A 23,447-nucleotide genomic window follows, 5' to 3' on the forward strand; every position below is an offset into this window, starting at 1 on the left:
CTACTGACAAATATAAATACTCACAAGTGTCTCTTAGTTTAAAATCAAATGGCTTTCAAATGACAACCCTCACAATAAAAAAACACATTGTGGTCATTGTAAATTTATTTTTGCAGTTTTGACCCCACCTACAGTGTTTAGAAAAATCACTTTTTATTAAAATTGTTTTTTTCAAAGAATTCGTTTTTCTAGAGGGTTATCACTAAAACTTGAGTTTTCTCTTCATGTTGCTTCTAATGTCTCTAGCTAAATGAGTAGAACTAAAGTGATATGATGCAAAAATGGATATGTATGCTTGAGGTCATATGTATGTATGATTTTCTGTATCCAGAAATAAACTCACCATTCAGACAATGCAGAAGAAAAGTTTTTAAAAAATGATTAAATTTAATTATCAAAAAATAAAGGTATCTAGAATAGATATCACAATATTGCCTTGGTGTGGTCAATAAAACAATATGGACCCTATGGAGTTTGTTGACTATCCTCATCAGTTTGCCTGTTTAAGGGTTTGCAGTCTACAAATAGAAAGACTATTTCTATTTGTGTCATGAAGTATTCTATCTGCATGTTTTTCATAGTGCTTTCTGAGAATTTTGTAAAGTTTACCTATGCCTGGGCTCTGTAAATCTATGTACTGTATTTGTAGTCTTTTTGAAATTATACAACTAAATGCCAGTTATGAATATTGTACAAAGCTGCAGATAACTGAACAATTTGTGTTGAACAATTTTCATACTACTGTGTAGAACAAGTAAAAATATGTTCTTTATAATTATGAAATATAATTTCATTATTTCACAAAAGGAGGAATGCAAAATGAGAAATGTATTAAATATAACTCAGATTGTGTTAATTCATTTTACTGGACACACAACAGTGCTTTCAGTCTCTTTATAATAAAAAAAATGGAATGATTATTCCAGTTATTCATGATTGGTTACTTCCAAGTGCTGGTTTGTGACTTTCCTTTGAATTACCATTTAGGAGAAATTGAATTTGCTTACTCATAAGAAGTCCCTAAAGTTATTTTTTTAAAGCAGCTCTAAAGGCAAAAGTGTTAAATAACCTTCGAGAAACAGTGATTGTAAAATAACCCTTAGAGAAACAGTGATTGTAAAATAACAGAAGTGAAGACATAGCCACTAACACTAAGCCTTCCACATGAAAGCAGGCAAAGGTTTCCAGTCTTTTTATTGGCCTGTCTACCTACCCACTGCTACCAGTTAAGAACACAGTGAGGATTAAACTTTCTACTTTTTACTTTTTTCGGTTTATGGCTTAGTAAGTTGCATATGATGGTGAGTGGTTTACTTTTTCCAACATGCATTTTTAAGATGAAGATTAGAAAATGTATCACCAATTTCACACATCCCTAAGGCTTCGAGAGTCCTGTCAGCAACATGGAAGTAAGGACGAGCAAGAGATCTCTAAGCCCAAAGAAATCACCTGAACAAAAAGAGAAACGGAGACAGATTATGACTTCTGAAAACTCAAATGAAAACTGTCAAGTACAGTGATGTAGTGGTTCTTTTCTAAACTGAAAAGTGTAAATAGAAGTATTTCATGTAAGAATAAAAAATGTATAATAGTTTTTGTCCTAATTAGAGTTGCAGAGGTGAGTATTGTGTCAATTTAATATGTACACTGTCCCATGTCTTTAGTTTATAGGTAAACCTGCTTTAATGTTCTTGAAGAGTTGAAGAGCAAAACCACTGACAAATGTATTCATCTCTCCTAGATGTTTCAGTCCAAAGGAGGTTAACTATTTTTTTGGTACTCTTAACAGGTTTCAGGAATGCTCAAAACTAAAATGCTGGATTGTACAAAGTATTGTTTTGAGACTGACAAACAAGAAACACAACAGACAAATGCAATAGTCATGTAGTCAGTGAGATGAATAGTGAATATTTTTTGTGGTTATTTCGTGTATGCAGTTTTTCTCCCTCAGCTTGAATGTGGCAGGAATAGTGCTATTCAGTTTGACATCATCCAAGAAAAATAGTACTGTACTTTAATTGCCATGCATGGTTTGCTCCTTTAGTTAAAATCAGATCACTTGCTTTTATTCACCTTAGTTTTGAAAGCTCATGAGGTTTTAAAGTTCTGCAAAATTTAATGAAACATCTATGGGGACATCTACCACAACATGCAGTTGCCATCAGACAAATATTAGATCTTATAATAATACTTTAAAGTATCTTCTTAAAGTGCTTTACAAATGAAAACATTAACAAAGATAGGAAATATATTTAGCACAAAGAAACACAAGGGGTTAGAAATACAGTACAGGAGAAAATGCAAGGAGCAGACACAAAATACCAATTACAATAAAAGCCTTTCTGAAGAAGAGTGTATTTGAATATGCTGAGGGTAGGTGTCGCCCTGATATCCTTAGAGATAGAATTCCAGAGCCTTGGGGCATAACAAGAGAAGGCTCTGTTACCTGTTGCATGTAGAGGGACTTTGGGGACAAACAGGAGACCAGAGTCAGAGGAATGAAGATTGTGAGATGGTGAGTAGGAAGATAATTAGTCAGATGGGTTCCAAGGTGACAAGCCATGCAGAGCCTTATAGCTTAGCATGAGGATTTTTAAGTTGACACGAATCCTGATGGAAAGCCAGTGCAAGGACTCCAGGAGAGAAGTAATGTGATTACTTGCTCAAGGCATGATCAGAATTCTGGCTGAAAAATTCTGGACATACTGAAGTTTCTTCAGTGTGGATATACAGTAGGTGCCCCAGTAAGTAGGGCATTACAGTAATCAGTTCCAGAGAAGTCAAAAGTGTTGACCAGCTGTTCAGCTACAGTCGGAGACAACATAGAACATAGTCTGGCGATATTTCTGAGTTGGAAGAATGATGTTTTCACAATAGTTTGCACGTGTAGGTCAAAAGTCATGCCTGGATCAAATTTCACTCCCAAGATCTTCAGTTTAGATTGAAATTCAAGTACAGTCAAATTCACAGACAAGGTTACTGCATTAGATTTACAAAGTTGATGGGAGGTGCCATGAAGCATGACTTCAGTCTTGTCGCAGCTTAAATGAAGGAAATTTTGAGTCATCCAGAATTTTATGTCCAAGATGCTGTTATACAGTGCAGAAACATGTGCTTCAGTTTTAGGTTTAGTATGGATGTAGATTTGATCATCAGCATAGATGTGATATTTAAAATCATATGGTCTTAATTAACTGACCAAGTGGGAACATGGAAATACTGAATAGATATGGTGTTTAGAGTACGATTGCTGCCTGCAGTTTGTTGAACTGACTCTCCGTCAGCTGTGTTTTTCATAACTCTGAGAGTTATTCAGAGTTTTGACCTTTTATTTCTGATACCCATCCATATTACTTTCACATTATTTTTTAAATCTCAATTACCTCATTAGATTTTCTTCAGTATTCTTTCATTTTTTCTGTACCCTACTGTTTTTTCCTCCAGCAACTGATCAGCCCATTGTGTGTCACAGGTGTATCATAACAGGATCTTTTATATAGGCAGGACAACAGACACCTCAAACTCAGCTGTAAGTTTTAAAATTGACAGTGCAGGGAGTAAAAAAACTAAACCAACACCCAAAGAAAACCCTGTGCTCCCTTTTCAACTTCTGGTAAACGTTTTTACAGCATCCCTCTCTATCATACTGGGCAGCTTAAAAGCTTCAGAACAATTCAGTCTCTCTCCACAGTTCTCCTCAAAACTACTCTCTCCCTCTGAGACTCTTCACAATCATGTACTTCCAAAGTTCTCAAAACTCACAATTCCTTGTCACTTAGTGGGTCGCTTCTATCTCCCCTCCCTCTTGTAAGTGTGAATTACAGAGGATCTGCCTGGTACTTCCATACAGTATATTGACTAATGCAAAAAGCCTCTGCTTCCTGTTTTTTAAGCATTCTGACTGGGAGCAGCAGCTCATTCCCCCAGAGGTTTCTGGGAAATGTGGTCCAGACAGGGCTGCTCTCTTACACTACCTTATTGTAACATAAATCAGAAAAGCCATTCACAGCAACGCTATATGACACATGATTGAAGTACTAAAGTTTTAATTTATTAGTAATAATTCTTTGCAATTATATAGCTGTTTTCATCCCAATAGATCAAAAGGGCTTTTCATACCAACTTAATTCATCACTGAATAAAGTCAGTGCTGATGCACTGCTGATGCACAGCAGTCATAATACTGCAGCAGTCCCACTATACAGGTTCAGATGGAGAGGTGGAGAAACTACTTTGAATAAAAAGGGAAACTTTAGGGAGGCTAGATTGTGTAAATTCAGAAGATAATAATGATAATAAACTTTATTTTATATAGCGCCTTTTAAGGTGGCTTCTCAAAGCGCTTTACAGGATGACAATAACAATAAATAAGAAGACTACAACAATAAATAAGAAGATTTCACAAGATAGGACACAATTATAATTACAACAATACAACAATAAGAATAGAGGAGACCGTGGAAGGTGGTATTAAGAAGAGCAGAGGGGTGAAGAATGGAACCAGTTAAGTAAAGGTTTTTCTGAAGAAGAAGATTTTGAGTCTGGATTTGAAGGAGTTTAGAGAAGGTGACTCTCTAATATCATTGGGCAAAGAGTTCCAGAGCTTGGGGGCATAGCAGGAGAAGGCCCTGTCGCCCATACAATGCAGGGCGATAAAAGTTCAGACAGGTATTGAGGTGCCAAGCCATGTAAAGCCTTATAGGTGAGCATGAGGATTTTAAAGTCTACGTGGAATTTGACCAGAAGCCAGTGCAAGGACTCCAGGATAGGAGTAAAGTGAACAGTTGCACTAGACCTGGTCAGGATTCTGGCTGCTGAATTTTGGACATACTGCAGCTTGTTCAGAGTAGATTTAGATACCCCAGGGAGTAGAGCGTTGCAGTAGTCAATTCGAGAGAATACAAATATGTTGATCAGCTTTTCAGCCACAGTTAATGATAGCATAGGGCGTAGTCTTGCGATATTTCTAAGGTGAAAAAAATATGTTTTGACAGTATGCTGTACATGTGGGTCGTATGTTAAGCCAGAATCGAATATAACCCCAAGGTTTTTCAATTTTGATTGAAGCTCAAGTACAGAGCCATCTACAGACAGGGTTACAGGACTGGTTTACGAAGTTGATGGGGGGTACCAATAAGCATGACTTCAGTCTTGTCACAGGTAAGATGAAGGAAGTTTTGAGTCATCCAAATTTTTATGTCAGAGATGCAATTAGAATAGAGACAGCCACATCAGTGTCGGGTTTGGTATGGATGTATATTTGAGTATCGTCAGTGTAAAAATGAAAGCTGAGGCCATGTGATCTTAAAAGCTGACCAAGTGGGAACATGTAAATGCTGAAGAGCAAGGGGCCCAGTATTGAGCCCTGGGGGACACCAGACTTGACAAGACCAATTTCAGACCTGTACCCATTGAGAGAGACAAAGTGACAGCGATCAGTGAGGTAAGACTTAAACCATTTGAGGGCAGTGTCAGAGACTCCAAACACAGTCTCAAGACGAGAAAGTAAGATGTTATGGTCAACAGTGTCAAAGGCAGCACTGAGATCAAGAAGGATGAGTATGGAAAGAGAACCAGAATCAGAAGCTATTAGGAGATCGTTGGTGACTTTGACTAGGGCGGTTTCTGTGCTGTGAAGTTGACGGAAGCCAGATTGGAGGGGTTCAAAAAGGTTATTTGTCATGAGGTGGTTATGTAACTGAAGTGTGACAGCACGTTCTAGAATTTTAGAGAGAAAGGGTAAGTTGGAGATGGGGCAAAAGTTGTTAAGATTGTCGAGAGCCATGTTAGGCTTCTTTGGCACGGGGGTAATAGCAGCAGTTTTGAGGACCGATGTTAGCCAGGACCCTGGGGTTTAGGCCCTCAAAGCCTAATGAAAAGTGGCATGGAATCTTTACCATTCAAAGCACAGTACCTCCTGCGGCAATAGTGTCCCTAGTTGCCACACTTGGACACTTGGTTTAGAAATTCTGTTCCACGGGGAAGGGTGCCACCTACTTGTTCATTATTAACATGACAGTAACATGGTTTTCCTTGGAGTTTTCCCATCCTGGTGTTGCTTGGGCCCAGCCTTGTTTTGATATCTGACAGGATAACAGGGTGCCAATGCATCTACCAAATATTGTACAGACATATTATAATAGAACTATAGATCTAATGATTTAAGAATGATTTTTTCAAAATCAAAACTCTCAGTAGTATTTTCAATAACCAACAGGCATTTATTTTTTAAAATTTCTGACCAATAAGCACTTACAGGGTACTGTAACTGTTTTTATTAACATAACCATGTCACATAAATTATTGCAATTATTTTAAAATGAAATTTTTGCAAGTTATTGTTCAACTGCTGATTTAAAGAGTAAATTACAAAGTTTTGAATGTTTATACTGGCCTGATGTATTAAGAAATGTACATTGTGCAATCTTATTGTGTTTATTTTTTTTGTCAGTTGTGATCTTTGGACTTCTGTTTTGTAAGTACAATTTCATCTGTCTTAAAGCTTTGGCCTTGGGCTGCAGTATCATGTGCTCACATTCACTGTTGTGTTGTGACCTAAAATAGTAAATTGTGAAGAACGTTAGACTGTTACAACCATAACAATTGTACACAGAACACATTCACCAGTCAGAATACAGACATACGATTTATATGTTTTTTTATAGAAGTGACAAAAGTAAAAAAATATATCATAGCAATTCCCTTACACCTCAAAGAGGGTTCCTTTATTAGCCTTAAAACAAGCAAAAAAGCAACGGTTAATTGATCTGTGATCTAGCAGAGCTTGAACTTTGGCTGACCTCAGCAGCTTTATTTATTTGTTGTCTGGATATCATCCATGTTGAAGTGTTGCCAGGATAGGTTAGTGGCAGTGAAGACAATCGCAAGGACAGCAACCTTGATACAATCCTCTAAGCTCTCTGTGGAGAGTGACAGAGCTTGTCTGATTGCGGGTACCAGCCACTGATATGGAGACTAGAAATGTATGTATTGTGCAATAAAAATATCTTGACGTATGCCTTGGGGGAAAGACTGCTTTTTGCTATGCTGTTTTACTTAATTTACAAATATAACTTGCATCATGTACTTGCTAATCGCTTACAAAAAGCCATTTAAATGCTTTGGTTTTTGTTTTTTAGAAATGATATAAAATATGTAGTGGCTTTACATTCAAATATTTGAGAATAATATGGTTTTGAAAATACATTATCATACACTTATTATGATAATAACCAATCATAAGAACCATTCAATGGTTCAAATACTGATTTTATAATCTCCTATATCAATGATGTTCTGCCATGAATACCACAGATAAAGTTTCCCGGAAAAGGAATTAAACCTACTTGGAATTGAGTAGGAAGTTCATGTACTGCCAGTCTATATGTACTACAAGAAATATATCAAGAGCCTTCTTTTTGTTCTATGTTTTTTTTTTTATATTTAGCTTCTGGCAATGATCTTGTTTTGCAGTACTTTACATAATCCACCCTTAAGTAATTTTCTGATCAAAAACTAACTAGATGGAGATAACTGTGAGTTGTTTTGGCTTTTAAAACTACGTATGTAATTGTGAGGGTTTTCATGAAAAACCTACAGTTGTAGTATTTCTTTTGATTTATATGAAGTTCCATAAGGATCCTTAAGTGTTTGACAGGTAGGAAGGGTACTCACTTTGCTTATGGTTTCTTACTTGTTGCCAGTGTGTTGCATCATTACTTCCTGCGTTAGTCAAATTAAGCACGTACTGTATATGATTCCCTAGAGCAAAACAGAAGAAAAACTCTTGTTTTAGTTTTGCTATATGGACATTTCAGTTTCATATCAGTTGTGGCACACCCAAGGGTGGTGTGCAACAACAGAGATCATTTTTATAGGCAGAGCTTGGTAACCAAAAGTAATGGTCTTTTATTTACAGTACAAGAAAAAATAAACCAGTCATAAAACCTCTCTCAAAGCTCTAGACTTCTAAGTCCCTCTCCATAAACTCATGCTCATGCTCACAGGCTTGTGTGTCAGTTGTTTCCTCACTGCCTTCTCCCTCTGGTGTATTCCATAGCATGGCTCTGCTCTCTTCATGAGCAGATGTCAACAGCCAATTTAAAAAACCTCCGTTTCCAGGTTTTAATTTTCACCTGACCGGTTATGTTCCTCCAAACAGTCAGGTGACTTGGGCTGCAGATAATTTCTCTCTGGGGGAATGTATTAAGGCAAGAATTACCATTACGTCTCCACCTACCATATTCTTAAACGGTGTAATTTGTCAAGCCGAATCCTAAGTCACAAACGTCAACAAGTGCAGCTGGGTCTTGAGGGTAAAAAGTTCAGAAGGGTAAAAAAGTTCCTGCCTTTTGAGACTTAAGTCAAGTCTGTCTAAAAAAAGTAACCGAAATTGAAGAAGTTATTTGACCAAAAATAGTTCACATCCATTAACTCCCCCTGAAATAAACACCATTCGGATCAGGTCCTCGTAGCACTCAGCCCCATGTAACACCAGTACATTATGTCATTTTTTAGCATTTAAGGGTCATTTGGTACTTATCTTATAAAATCTATGCTTATGTTTAATACTCTCCAGACTAATTGTGGGTACTCTTCAAACCAAAAAAAACATGATAAGAGAGATGAGAAGAACATTGGAGCCATGTTAATCAGACGCTCGGTTACCAGTTTCCTGCTGTCCACGTGCTTCTTTTTAGAATACATTACAGTCTGCTGTAATCCTTTCAAAAAGATTGTGAAGATCAGGGAACCAAAATAAGGCATACGGGAATGCAGTTTTCTTGTTCATTTCACACATATTGTGTAGTGGTTGTCTTCAAACCCAGTGTATATAGGGATAAGTAGAAAAACTCAATGAACATTCCACAAGGCTGGCTGGTGTCACCGAATTACAGACTATAATTCTCAGATGTCTTAACTACATTTTCTGTGCATTCAATTTCTGCCTCCAATTACTTTTTGTCTGTAACATTTAAGACATTTAAAGATGTCCCTAAGGTGGTATTGTGGTTAAAATTTTAATTTGATAAGTTTGATTGAAATTGATAAGAAATTGATTTGTTTGGCAAATGTACAGTATGGGTGCTTTCTTCTTCTCTAAATTTAATATGGTTTTGAAGTGCAAAAGTCCCTACTCTTTGGATTGCTATTTAATGTAAAAATAGAAAGACATGTCAAAACCATAAGGAGGTGAAATCTCCTAAAAGTACCTGGCATATAAAGTATCAGCTGTCAAGCTTATAGCTTATTCTTTCTTCTTTCTTAAGTGGCGGAGTGATTTTGTGGATGGTTGGGTCAAAATAGCCATCAGCCATGAAACCCAAGAGGAGTGCCTAGGAATGGCAGTTCTTGACATGATGAGGATAGCCAAGGAAAAAGACCAGTCTCCTCTGGATATCTACAATGCCATGAGGTGAGACAAGAAGACCTTTAGCCCTGCATTCTAACATTTGAAACAAAAATATGGTGTCTTTAGAATAATTGTGAAAAGTTCAATTGAATTTCTTAAAGTTATGCACTTTAAAAATAATGCACTGGCATTAATTTGCTTCATTAATTAAGAAGGCTTTAAATCTTCAATGAGGTTAGAAAATGAAATTACTAGATAATATTATTAGGATTAGTAAAGTGTAAGATAGTGAGAGGTGGCATTTTGAGGGAAAGGATAGGCTTTGTGTGGAAGACATGGAATTAATGAAGTTGAGTACTTTGGTGCCTGCTGATTACTGAAGATCAAGACTAAAGAGTTAGTGAGAAGCTCTAGTGACTGTGATGAGTGTATGTGTGGGTAAAACCAAATTAAGACCAGCAGAAGGAAGAGGTCTCTCGTCTTCCCTAAAAGGGGGCTAATGATTTCATAAGATGTGTGATGTAAATATCCCTTAAAATGAATCTGAACTCTTTTACATAACCAAATATGCCAGTCTGTACAGTGTCTGTACAGTTTCTTCAGTATTGCTCTTTCCAGAAGATAATTTGTTGCAGTATGCAACAAAAATGAGATCCCTTTAATATCTCTAATATTGTGCAAGTTATTATCTGTGGTGAGACTGTGAAAACCTCATTGCAAATAGTCTGTGCTGTCCATTGCTCTGGAAGGTTTGGTCACATTCATTGTTGAATGGAATTTTCTAGGCATTTTTTGTTTCCTATTTTATGAAAAATAAAATATAATGTAAACAACAGCTGATTAATTCAAATTCATCAGCTGCTAGGTTCTATGATGTGATACCATTGTTGGTTTTTTCAACACTATTTTATTTCTTGTCCCCCCACAGCTATAAGTCCTTTTTGCCCAAGGACATGAGGGCGAGGATCCAGGACTACCACATTGTTACTCGAAAACGAATCCGCTATCGCTTCCGCCGTTTCATCCAGCAGTTCAGCCAGTGCAAAGCAGCGGCCCGTGATCTCAAGCTGAAGTATCTTATTAACCTGGAGACGCTGCAGTCTGCCTTCTACTCTGAGTACTTTGAAGTGAAGGAGCCCTCTGCTGGCCTTGTCACCATCCGCGTCGCAGGCAACAACGGCATCCAGTGGTCAAGAAACAAGGACAAAGAAGCTAGCTCAATTTCTGAACAGGTAGAGCTCTTCTAATGGGTCCTGACACTTGTATTTAGGAACAAATAAAGTTTCTAAAGTTGAGCTAGAGAACCAGAATCATTTTTGTTTCAGTTATGTCACACAGTAGCTCTGTCCAGAATGTGAACAAACCTTTCTCCCCAGTCTAAATAGTCCTGTCAGTATAACTCTGGCAAGTTCTTGAGTCAAACACCTACCTTGCCTACCTATCACCCTTTATGTGCACACCCCTTTATGTGCAACTGTCCTGAATCTTCTTTGTTAAATTACAATGTCCAGTGGTTTTCTTTTTGAGCAAGGTTTGGAATAACTATGGTAGTCACCATCATTAATTACTTATAAAAACTTTGTAAGCTAAAGTTAAATATGTTCTCTCAAATACAAATATGTACAAATTTATACTACAAATATAAAGAGAAAAAAAGCTAGTTTTCAGTTACTGAAAAGGAGAAATCAGCACATGGGCAGATAGAATTTCAAATGTCACACTGATTCATTATTTTTGGGGGATGGGGGGTGGATTTATAATGTACAGCGAAGTTCTTAAACTTTAAGGTATACTGAAGTGCTATCTTTCTGATTCAACTGTTACATAATGGGGATAAAAGCTGTTCCTTGTAATCAGGTAAACTAAAGTGTATTATTGCCACATAAGCATTACTGTTTTCTTATGAATTGTTGTGCAAGTCCTTCTGCTTTTCCAGAAGTGCTGATTATGTATCTGTTTTAACAAAAATAGCTATTTTTTCTCTTATGTACACTTGATGCTGATGAAGCATTAGATTTCTTTCTAGTGAAGTAGATAAACTTAGTTTTTTTTTTTTGCAAGACCTCATTGGTTGATTATCTTGATATACTCGGTTTACATAGAGTATAGTGATCTCCTTAGATGGTAGTGTGGTTTCAAACTATAAAATTATAAGTGAATTTCCTGTGCAATTTAGAGAGAAACATAGAGAATTGCTGACATAAGTCCAGTTCCAATTATTATAAGGAGAATAAATTTGTTATAATAAAACTTTAGAAATATTACAGCTGCCTCAAATGCCTCAAAGCAAGAGACTGAGTTTTGCAGTGCTGTCACCTATTGGGTGAAACAGTAGTGGTTGGGAATTTAGTATTCTTTTCACTTATACCTTCCATCTTTAACAATTCCTGTGTTTTTATACACTTGTAATGCTTGCTAACAGTTATTATGGAAAATTTTTTCATTCATAACTTCAAAAAAGCTCATATCAATCTTTAAATGTACATTTCTTGTCATCTTGTCCCTTCATGAATCTCTGTTTTGTCATCAATATTATGATTAATGTATACTATATATGTATATATTACGGTATATATTATACTACTGCATATACTATATATTCTACTATATATTTAGATAAAGTATTGGTAACTATATATCAAATATGCTTTATTTGTAATATTGTGTAGTGTATAAAGCATTGTCATGGTCTGACTCAAAAGTTTGCTGTAAATCTTTTTAATTTCTCCTTAGGACTTACAGACATACTGCAATTTCCCTGATGTTATTGATATCAGCATCAAGCAAGCCAACAAAGATGGGTCCTCTGAAAGTCGAATTGTTACCATCAACAAACAGGATGGCAAAACACTGGTATGAGTCTAAATAACTGCATATGCACTGGTATTGATACTCCTTATATTATGTTGTCTACGCACATACCTAGTATTCCTTAAACCCTACAGTTTTGTTAAACTCTGACCTTTTCAATGTATATGAACCCTTAATTGAAAGGCTATAAACAGGTCCAGATGGAATTTGCAGGAAATTTCTTCAGGTTGTGCAAAATATTTTACTAAATTCTGTGGAAAATAACCTCAATTTATGTAAAAACTAGGTTTGATTTTTTAATGAAAAATATTTTAAAAAATACTGCAGTGTACATGATTGTACCAAACTGTAACAACCTAAAAGCAGTAATGAAATAATTGCCATCTTAAACATTTGTAATAAGCTTCTTTGACCATATTACATTTGTATTAGTAGCAGTAATTATAGCTTTTCTGCTTTTTCATATAGTACAATATTTAGTTCAAATATGAATTATAAATCTCTATTAATGATAGATTATTACAGTTTACTTAGAATACAGTAGCTACATCAGAAACATAACACGTACTGCATGTGTACATGTACAGTATACATGTAAATGTCACTTGTTTACGTTTTTTCAGAAAAATTATGCAATTATGTTTTTAAACTAATAAACAAATTCCACCTGAAAGAATGGTCAAAATGGCCCCTCAGGACTTCAAGAGTCTTGTAGCACATTACAGGTGGTATTTGACAAAGAGATTTGCTACAGGCTTCATCACAGATGCACGGCTGGGTTTGTTAGAAACCACAAAGCCAGCTGTTCCCAATAAAATATACATTAATTTATCTGTCTATCCCATAGCATAGTAGACTAACAGCAATGAATTAGACTACCAGGGTGCCTTTGAGATTGTAGTTTTGTCACTGAGATCTGTATCGCTTCTCCACTCGATGCATGTCATTTTCAGAATGACAGATGTCACAAAAATGGGCATGCTCCTCTTCTCACAGTGCTGGAGAGAGGGTCATTATGCAAATCCTGATGATTGCAAATGTGTGGGTTTTTGAAAGAAAAAAATCCAAAACAAACAGTAGTTAACTTATTTTACCAATCTTGCTGTTTGTACTTTGCCATTTTTAAGAAGGTCTTGTTTTCCATTCTGAGAAATTTATTTTTCTTTCTTATGGTTTCATAATTCACTGCTTTTAAATGATTGTTTTTCACTTTTTCTATCATTTTCAACATAATTAGATGCAACGTAATGAGAATGTACATAAGGTGGAAAGAACTGAAAGAAAGATGAATTAATACTTTATAAAAAACAATGATCCAGCAAATTGCATCTTATGTGGGGATAACTTTTATCCAAAAGTTACCTGTTTTCTGACTAGAATTATACATGCAGCTGGACCTAATAAGCCGAGCAGTCCTTCAACTGGAACAGTTTAGGCAAGAGGCTGTGTTTTGCCAAACAGCAGATGACCTGCAGTGGATGGGTAGATTATTACAGCAACATGTGAGGTGAAAATATGAGGCAGCACTGCTTGTTCATGTTATCTGCCTAGTTTCAGTACAATCTGTAAACTGGTTGCTAAGATGAAGATAGTGTAAGATGAGAGGAAATTAAATATCAGCCACATTACTATCGTGGTACTGTATATGCCGGAACAAAAGCGTGTCAGATATTAATGATTTGATCACTAGATAGTTACCATATTTGGAGTTAATTGTCAAATGCTTTTTAAACAGCAGGAATCCATTGTATTCCATTTGCACATATATATGTTATGGAAACATTCACCAAATTCTTGATCACGTGGTATGGACATAAACAAAGGTAACACAAGTCTAGCAGCGCAGCAGCCTGTGGTTGAAATCTGCTAAATTTAAATTCAATTGGTTCAAAAGTTAATATATATAAGATTTTGAAAGGGCTTTGAAACTTACCATCTTGAGTGGTACTGGACAAAATACTCTAAAATTTAATGGCTTGTCTGTCCTAGTATACCTGTCCAGAACAAAGTGTCCAGTCTGTCCAGTCTCTAAACAGTGACAGTAGAGTTTCCAGTTACTGCCAACAAGTCTAATAATGCTAAAGTGGATATCAGTAACAGAATAACGCTGTAAACACAGCTTGAATGAAGCAGTTGAAAACATAAACAGTGATGCTTGGCAGTGCAGGCTCAAGTGAAGGCAAGGCTTGGCAGCCTTTTATCAGTAGAAGCAATCTTATATAGAGGACAGTGCAAAAAACATTTTAAATGTGTATATTGTTCGTATATTAATATACACTCATCAATCATTAAACAAGTACTTAACTCACAAGTACTCACTAAAATGAGAAATACATATACATACTCTTTTTCTGTCAGACATGTGAACTTTCCCAGCCCAAGCATGTAGCTCATTCTTCCATTTCTTTTGTTCCTCTTGGCTGTTGTCATCTAAACTATCTTTACAGAAATTGTAAAATGGGTGTTATTGTGGTAATGGTCGGTAATTATCCTTTGAAAGTATAATTTGTAAAAATAATATAGATTTGCAAATATTAGCATTATATACAAATGTTTTACAAAAGAGATGTTTTATTTAGATTATGTGCACTATGAATGCACCACACGGGTCTCACCAGGCAACTACTCTACAGTATATCACTTTGACAGTTAGGGGTTTTATTCTTTGACATTTCCACTACATTTTCTCCAGAAGTTGTGTCCTAGTGTATAAAAGGGTCATTGTAAATTAGATTTTTTGTGTAATTGGAGTACCACTTAACATGTAGATAGTAGATATGTAGATATAATAAAAAAAGAAGTAGTACTATTTTATTGATTTTTCAAAAACCGCTAGGTAAAGGTGAGATGTACAGTAAATATCTACTGTGTACAAACAGGTGTATCAATTTGTGTCACTTAATGCAAAAAAAACACGATGTGAACTGGAGATTTGCCTTGAATGAAAATGCATCTAATCGTGTGCCTAATTTTGAATAATATGTGTGTACTTGGGCATCACTGTGACATGGAAGTTAGCACTACTGCCTCAGAGGTCTTGGTACTGGGTTAAGGTCTGTACTGGTGCACCTTCTACAGTATGTGCAGTTTCTCCAGCTGTTTCTGTTTCAACAACTTCCTGTGAGGTTAATTAATGTCTATAACCTGTTCCTGTGACACTTTTGTTTGTGCCTCTCTGTCTGCAGGAGCTGGAATTCCTTTCATTAATTGAGGCTCTCTCCTTTGTGTCCCTGATTGATGGTTATTACCGGCTAACGACAGATGCACATCACTACCTCTGCAAAGAGGTGGCACCGCCACGACTACTAGAAGTCATTCATAGCTACTGCCATGGCCCTGTTTCGTAAGTCGGCACCTGTTAGAGTTCTGTGGCCTTCACGTTTTTCCTATTTTGTTATACTCCTCATAAATTAGGGTCTTCAGTGTTCAAAAACTATCGTTATTATAAGGAGACTTAGCTAGACTTTTCTTTCTTCCTCATCACTTCAAAGGAGAAAAATCCAAAATTGGGAATGTCAGACTAAATCAACCACACAGTAAGGAATCTATAAATGTCAATATTGTGTACAGATTTTTCACCCATTTAAGCTTCACTGCTAAAATTCACTGTTCAAATAGCAGTCATTTCAGTAAACTCTTAATTAAGTTTTATACTAGTAAAGAGAACAACTCCCAGCTCCTCTGTCTGAATCTAACCTTTAGAGTTGAGCTCAAGCTTTTAAACTGGGCATCCTAAGAGAGAAACATTCCTTTGGATAGAAAAGAGGTGCCTTTATCTGAACATAATTCAAGTATAACATTAATTGAAGGGACTCAGTTTGGACAGATTTTGAATTATTAGACAAAAATGAACTAATTTGAAGGTTAGCTTAAACCAACTTTCGTATTTTGAGAACCTCTAAACACTATTTTTTATAGATATCTTCACGCAAAGAGTTTTTCTGATTTTATTCAGTTACCCATTCAACAGATCCAATAGGAGCCAATTACATTTACAAGAAATATTTCAGAAAAATATTTACCTATTACTAGCACAACTAGTGTTATCCAAATTCAAGGGAAATTTTAAGACAGCAGGAAGGGCTCAGTGAATGACAGCACAATCATCTGGAGATAATCTAATTTCTTCTGAATTACAGTAAATACTAACTAGTCAATCAAACTACTGCTCATCTTGTGATGGTCTTGAATTGTTAGGATTCACCTGCTCTGTAAGGGGCTGAATGGACATCTCAGCTGAGGATCCTGCAGTAATTTTGACAACACAGAAACAAGTAAAGGTTTAGGTGTATTCCATGCTGAAAAGAGAAGAAAAAAACACAGCCTTTGGCTCCGCAGCCAAACCATTGTGTTTCTTTTCTTCTCTTTTTAGCATGAAATAAACTTAAACCTTTAATTGTTCCTGTGGAGCCTACACATGCTGACGCAGCTACCTACTTGAACTAATTTTGACAACTGTTGCATATTGTGATGCTTTGGCATTCTTGGTTAAAACAGGTTATTTCTTCTTGTCCTCTAGCATAAAAGAACAACATAGACATTAATCCCCTGCATGGTGTAATCTGAATGGCTGTTAAAATGAAAATATGCCTGTTCAAAACATTCTTCATCGTTATCCTTCTATTACCAATATAGTTTACAATCGTGATCCAGAGAGCTGTTTCCTCTTTAGAAATATATTGAAGACATTGATTCAAAAGAACCATAAGTCACAGCCCAAAGGCACTTTCTTGCCCAGTTTGACTATACACTTTCTCCACAAGCATTCTTCCACCCCCACTCTTTCGAGCCCAGACTGTGTCTGTGATCCTGACAGTGACTGGGTAGTAGAGCGCTACTGATAGCCATTGCACCGTCTCTCTCTTGCCACAGGATGGAGTTCGCCATCAGCAAACTGAGAAGAGCTGGCAACCAGAGAGGGCTCTATATTCTGCGCTGCAGCCCCAAGGATTACAACAAGTACTTTTTGTCCTTTGCTGTAGGGGTCAGTATACTGCAGTGATATATCCTGTGACCTTCTTTTCTTTCTTCACAAGCAGCAATCCTCCCTGCTGTTCATTAGTCCATAGTCTGCCTTTCACAGAAGTACAGCTCGTGTGTGGGACACTGGATTACATTACACGTATGCTACTATGTTTGACCAACTTCACAAGATTTGGACTCCAAATGCTATAATGTCGATTATTATCATTTATTGTTATCTGTTTATTTGGTATATTTTCCCAGATGGGGAATAGCATAGCATTATGTGAATAGTTTGCAAACAGCCAGCCACAACAGCATATTTCAGTTCCCCTTTATTCTGTACTATTAAAATTAACCACCCTTCAATATCTGCAGAAAGTACAGCAGGCACATTTTCGAAAGTTTTTTTTTTTACTTTTATGCATGGAATAAATGTCTTCCTTGGAACTCCAAGAAAGTCATGTAATTCAAAGTATTGTTGTTTTGTTCCAAAACATCTCCTTTAACAGTTCATATTTCAGAGACAGTTAAGAGAAAATGTGGCACTACTTTATACAGTATATAATGCTTTACAAAAGTATTCAAACCATTTCATGGTTTTCACATTTTTGCTTTAAAGCTTGCTAAACAGAGAAGTAAATAGATGATATGAAAGAGTAATAGAAAAGGAATTTTGTGTAATTATATTTGGACTCCTTAGGAAAGCCTAGGTTAATTTGGACGCACAAAGTTACCATAATAAGTCACACAATTAGGTGAGTGTGTAGTGACTGCTGACTGCCCGGGCCACAGCATGTGAACCAGAGACAGCACTTCACTTGAATAGGTGACTTTGAAAAAAAATACAAAATTCAGTGGTTGAGGCTGGTCACTTCACAAAGGTATATTGTGTGGAACTAAAAATAGGTCTAAAATCCTGCATGGGGTTTGCAACACAATACCTAAGTGATACTGGAAACGTGGCAAATAGTTTTTGTGGTCTGACAAGACATAATTGGAATTTGAATATCACATCTGACACAAACAGATCATCAAACACAAACATCATTCAGTGAACACCATTCCTTCTGTATGGTGGTGGAACATTATTTTATAATCCTACTTCCCATTAGTAGAGAGTAGGAAGCTTGTCAAGAGTGATGAGAACATAGAACAAATAATGTACAAGTATATCTAAGAAGTGAAGTGAAGGAACATAAACTTAACTTTCACAAGGGCAATGATCTAAAGCATATGGCCAAAGCTAAACTAGTTTAAGAACAAGAAAGTGAATATGCTTGACTGGCCAATCAAAGTCTTGACTTGAATCCTATTACAATTTTTTGGAAAAACTTGACAACTGCTGTTTGAAACCAGTGTACAAATCTGGTAGAGATTTACCCAAAAGACTTGTGGTTGTAAGTGCTGTCACTGGAGCCTCCACCAAATATTGACTTAATGGTTCTTAATACTTATGCATTCAAAATATTTCTTTTTTTTTCTAACATTAATTGAAGCCTATCTTACTCATTATCAATTTGAGCATTCTGGTTTTAAATAAAATATTAAGTTTAAAAAATGTGTATGCATCATTTATATAATTTCACGATGGAAGGGTCTGAATACTTTTGTATGGCACTGTATGCATGAAACATTTATACAGGATTATTGACTGAATGATTGTCAAATAATACTTAAGAATCACTCTAATTATCTTACAACTACAGCAAGAGGACTTGTATAAAAATGTATGTAGAAAGTATTGACCCCCCCATGGACCTCTACCATACAGTATTTTGCTATGTTACAAACCTCAAATTGTAACACAATTGAACAGGATTATTTTTCATATGGTTAACAAAACATAATTAACATTTTGATGGGACATAATCATTTTTATAGTAAAATAAAATTTTATGAAAAATTTAAAACTGAAAAATACAGCTTGTCCAAGTATTTACCCCATGAGAACCTTTAGCATTTAATATTTAGTAGCTCCCCCTTTGCAGCAATTAAAGCCTCAGGTTTTTTTCAGTATGTTGTAACTAGCTTTTCATTTTCTGTGTAATTTGCAGACTATGTAAGTCTGCATTTTGACTGGGCCACTAAAGAACATCCACCTTCTTTTTAAGCCACTCAAGGGTTGCTTTGACTTTGTGTTTGGGGTCATTGTCTTGTCTTTTTGAAGTATAAATCTCCCTCCCAGTTTCAGATCTTTTGCAGACTGTTTCAGGTTCTGCCTATATTTTGCTCCATCTGTTCTGACCTTTATCTTGACAAGCCTCCCAGTCCCTGCCAATGGAAAGCAAACAGAACATTATGCTGCCACCACCATACTTCAGTGTGGGGATGGTGTTTTGTAAGTGATGAGGAGTGCTTTTCTTTTACCAGACATAATGCTTGGCATTACAGCCAAATAACAAAATTTTTGTCTATTCAGACCACAGATTTTTTTGCACATAATTTAAGAGGCTCCTCTATGCCATATTCAACGAGGGACTTCATGTGAGCTTTTTTTAAATATGGCTTCCCCCTCGCTTCTCGCACCTCTCAGTACCTGAGATACTGTTTACTCTCACAGTTTCTCCCATCTGAATTATGAGATATTGTAGATTATGGAAGGTTGTTTTTGGCCTTTTGACTTCTTTGACCAATGTCCTTCTTGCCAAACTGCTGAGTTTTGGAAGACAACCTGGTCATTGAAGATTCTAGATAGTCCTCCATTTCCTTATTAACTGTGCTCTGTACCTCTCAGTGCCTTTGAAATCTTTTTTGTGTCCTTCGCCTGACTTCATCTTTTCATAACTAAGAGAAAAAGACACAGTCTTCCATACTGTAGTTGTTGCGGAAGCTCCTATTTCTTTATATTGATTTTTATGCAGTGTCCAATGGTGGGAACTCATACAAACAGGTGTGTTTAACCTTCTAAAGATAGTTGTGTTCAATCTGAATGGTAAACCACTTTAATTGGACTCAGATGGATTTCAGTAAACATATTGTTCAAATTCTGAAGGCAACTGTTTGAAGTAGAGCTTATTAAGGAGCGTTAATGCTAAGGTGGTGAATCTTTTTCCAGTGAAGATTTTTAGAGGATATTGTATGGATCAAAAAGATATACAGTAAATACATTAGTCTTAGAGGTTTTCTGGTTGTTACACAACAAAATGTGGCAAAATACAATAGGGTCAGTAATGTCTACATTGACTGTATTAGGCACTATTAACATGGCCAGATCCAGTGCCAGAAATTTGGAATACAATATAATTCCATTTTTTTCTTCCTCTCTTTGTTCCACAGAATGAAAGTGGAGTTGAGTACAAACACTGCCTTATCACCAAAACGGAGAATGGAGAGTACAACCTGAGTGGAGCAAAAAAGAGCTTCGGGACCCTCCGGGACCTGCTTAACTGCTACCAAAAGGAAACTGTGCGTTCAGATGGCATCATCTTCCAGTTCAGCAAATGTTGCCCACCCAGGACCAAAGGTCAGCTCTTTTGGCTCATACAGAAATCCCCTCTCTCGTCTGATTTCAATAGTACCAATATAATCTTAAATAAAGAGAGCAACACCGTTTTGTGTTCAGATGTAATGAAGATTTAGTTTTGCTGCTTTTGCTGTTTAGTTTAGCTCCTACATGCAGGTGTTTAAGTAAGGGAATCACTTCAGATTGCTTTCCTTTCTGTTCCTGTAGTACTGCTGTAAATGTATCAGATGTGTTTGATGGGATTGAATGCTACACTGTCTATGTTTTGTGAATGTGGGAATAAAAATGACACTGGCTTCTTGCTAATTTCAGGATTGAAAAACACCAAATTTTAAAAGCAATCACCATGATATTGTGATAAGGAGTTGGCTGTTTTATTGTCTTTGTTTTCTTTCATTTGTTTTTTTTTTCTGTTACTGTGTTTGTGTGGTAAGATACTGAATATCTCTCCAGTTTCACTCTTTCAATCACTGCTGTCCTTACAGATAAATCCAACCTCCTGGTGTGCAGAAGTAACAGCTGCTCTGATGTCCCCCTGTCCCCAATGCTGCAGAGACATAACATTAGTCAGATGGTATTCCACAAAATCAGGAAGGAAGACCTTGAAATTGTAAGCACTGGTAGTTTCATGCCTACGATTCATATACATTTCTCTTCAGTGAAAGTAAACTAAAATTAATGTATATCTTGCATGAGTGGGTGTTTTTAATTTGCAAATATGAGTCAGACAGCAACAATTTATGTCTTTACAGTGTCCTTCATCACAATTTATCATATTACCATATTAGTTTTGATTTCATGCTGAAGTCCATCTTATCTTCAGCTTGCTTAATAAACCTTAGCATGAAAGGAGAGCAGAATCACTGCCAGGTTAAAACTCCCTAGTTATCTGTATGCCATATGTCCTGTAAGAAGAAGGCTCTACAATATCAACCATCTCACAAAATGTGGGTACAAAGTAGTCGGAAACAGAGCATAATCCAAGTGAAAGTGTAATTCAGACTTTTGCCCTGTATGGCAGTTTAATGTATGGGGTAACAAACTAAGAATAAATAAAAGCCCTACAAAAACCATTCTGTAAAAACATTCTTAATGTGCAGAGAAAAATACCATGGTCACCAATTCCTGAAGGGCTGAAATAGGCTGATATCCCTTGTTCATTAATATATAGAAGATAGCTACACCTATAAACCAGTGACCAAAACTCCTACTGGTACCAAGATACTGCAGAGCCAAGAAACTCACTATCCTGAGCCACACTGACAATAACCAGCTTCAGGATGACACTGCTAAAACACCACAAATCTGAGTAAACCAAATGACAAATGACAGCACACCCCAGTAACACTGAACTGGAATGCAGTAGGTCCTAAACAGGCTGTTCATACTGGCTGATTATCTGACTGGAGTGAGAAACAATCATGTACAATGTACATGATACCCAGAAAGCACAGGCTGAGCTCCAACTGCCAGCAGTTGGGAGTTTGAGAAATACTTCTTATATCTTCTTAGGTATATCTCTATATTTTAGAGAGATACTTCTTTAGTCTTTTGTGTAATTTAATGGGTATAATTATTTGACAATTACTGTTCATTTTGGACTTTTTAAGTATGACATACTCAATCACCAGTTGAATTGCTAAGAAAATCTGTGAAAATCTAAAAGCACAATATGTCTTAGGTTCTTAGCCGTTTATAATCATTTAATGAACAAAAAGCAAGAATAATTGAAGAATGTATGAAGATTCATTGGCATTTAATCGTGCATTTTTCAACAAAAATGCAGCAAAAAATATGCTTTTTGACAAAAAAATGCAACATCAGAGACAATGCAGCTGCACAATTAAAGTGGTAAACCTTGTTGATGCTAAGTTTTTATGCATCAACAACTGAGCTGCAGCCAGACATTTTGTGGACTTTATTTCACCAAAAAGTCATTGTCTCCTGTGACACCGAAAAAAAAATAATCTAAATGCTAACATGCTGGAGATCCATCAAAGGGGTAATTGCTGATGGTTAGCGCTAGTGGATTAGTATTTAAGTGAAGTGGCGTAGTCACCAGCTTCATTAACTCGTCATTTGGTTTTAGCATATGGGATGGGGAGCCTGGATTAAGGGTTGACTTTGATAGCCATTTTTCATGTCACTGACCCCTGTTACTTCACTTTTGGCCCTCATAAACCACACATCTAGCTATCCCTTAATAATGGTATTGACTCTTCTGTGAAGACCAGTCAGATCCGACCCATAGATAAAGGCATCAGTGGCTGGAAGGGGCTTTGATGCTTTGGCCACATCCAACAGATGAATTGGAGAAGATAAGCTTTTTAGCACGCTGATTTGTTGAGCTCAAACAATAAAATAAAATTCTGGGGGGGTACAATATCTGGATTACAGAAACAGAACATTCCAGTCTTCTAGGTAATAGTGTATTGACTAATGGGCACTTACTCAAATTAATTCTCACATGCCTTTGTTAAGATTATAAGGTTTCCTTGTAGTCCTTAATGTTGCAAAGTGTAGTATCTTTTGTTTTATATTGTTTCTTACTCTTTAAGTAACACAAAGTTAAAACCTTGCGATTTTATCAATTGTGCAGTTTTTTTCCAGTTGTAATATGATGACCCGTGAGACATCCATAATAGCACTTAAAAACTGAACATTGAAACAAGAAATTTGAACTTGTTGTAATGGCAGTTCAAACTTAGACATTTTTCCATTAACTGCCATGTTGTAATGATTTACTGCAGTGGTTCTCAAACTGTGGTACGTGTACCAGCAGTGGTACGCGGCGCGCCGCCAGCTGGTACGCCATATGACCCTGGACCTTTGTTGTGTGTGCTGAAAAATTGGGAC

The 23,447-nt window shown here is 36.4% G+C and overlaps 1 protein-coding gene across 8 annotated transcripts in view; it reads left to right on the forward strand.

Moving 5' to 3' along the window:
* Positions 1 to 23,447, forward strand: part of LOC148673124 (tyrosine-protein kinase JAK2-like) — a 119,903-nt gene that overhangs the window by 82,459 nt on the left and 13,997 nt on the right. For all 8 annotated transcript variants that reach the window (XM_088629415.1, XM_088629409.1, XM_088629411.1 and 5 more), the window contains 7 exons: positions 9,270 to 9,415; positions 10,281 to 10,584; positions 12,086 to 12,205; positions 15,349 to 15,506; positions 17,036 to 17,147; positions 20,405 to 20,591; positions 21,077 to 21,201. In XM_088629415.1, the coding sequence (XP_088485541.1) occupies positions 9,270 to 9,415; positions 10,281 to 10,584; positions 12,086 to 12,205; positions 15,349 to 15,506; positions 17,036 to 17,147; positions 20,405 to 20,591; positions 21,077 to 21,201 (1,152 nt within the window). The remainder of the gene's footprint in view (positions 1 to 9,269; positions 9,416 to 10,280; positions 10,585 to 12,085; positions 12,206 to 15,348; positions 15,507 to 17,035; positions 17,148 to 20,404; positions 20,592 to 21,076; positions 21,202 to 23,447) is intronic.

This window comes from Lepisosteus platostomus, chromosome 4 (assembly GCF_059453375.1).
Source record: "Lepisosteus platostomus isolate fLepPlt1 chromosome 4, fLepPlt1.hap1, whole genome shotgun sequence".
NCBI lineage: Eukaryota > Metazoa > Chordata > Actinopteri > Semionotiformes > Lepisosteidae > Lepisosteus > Lepisosteus platostomus.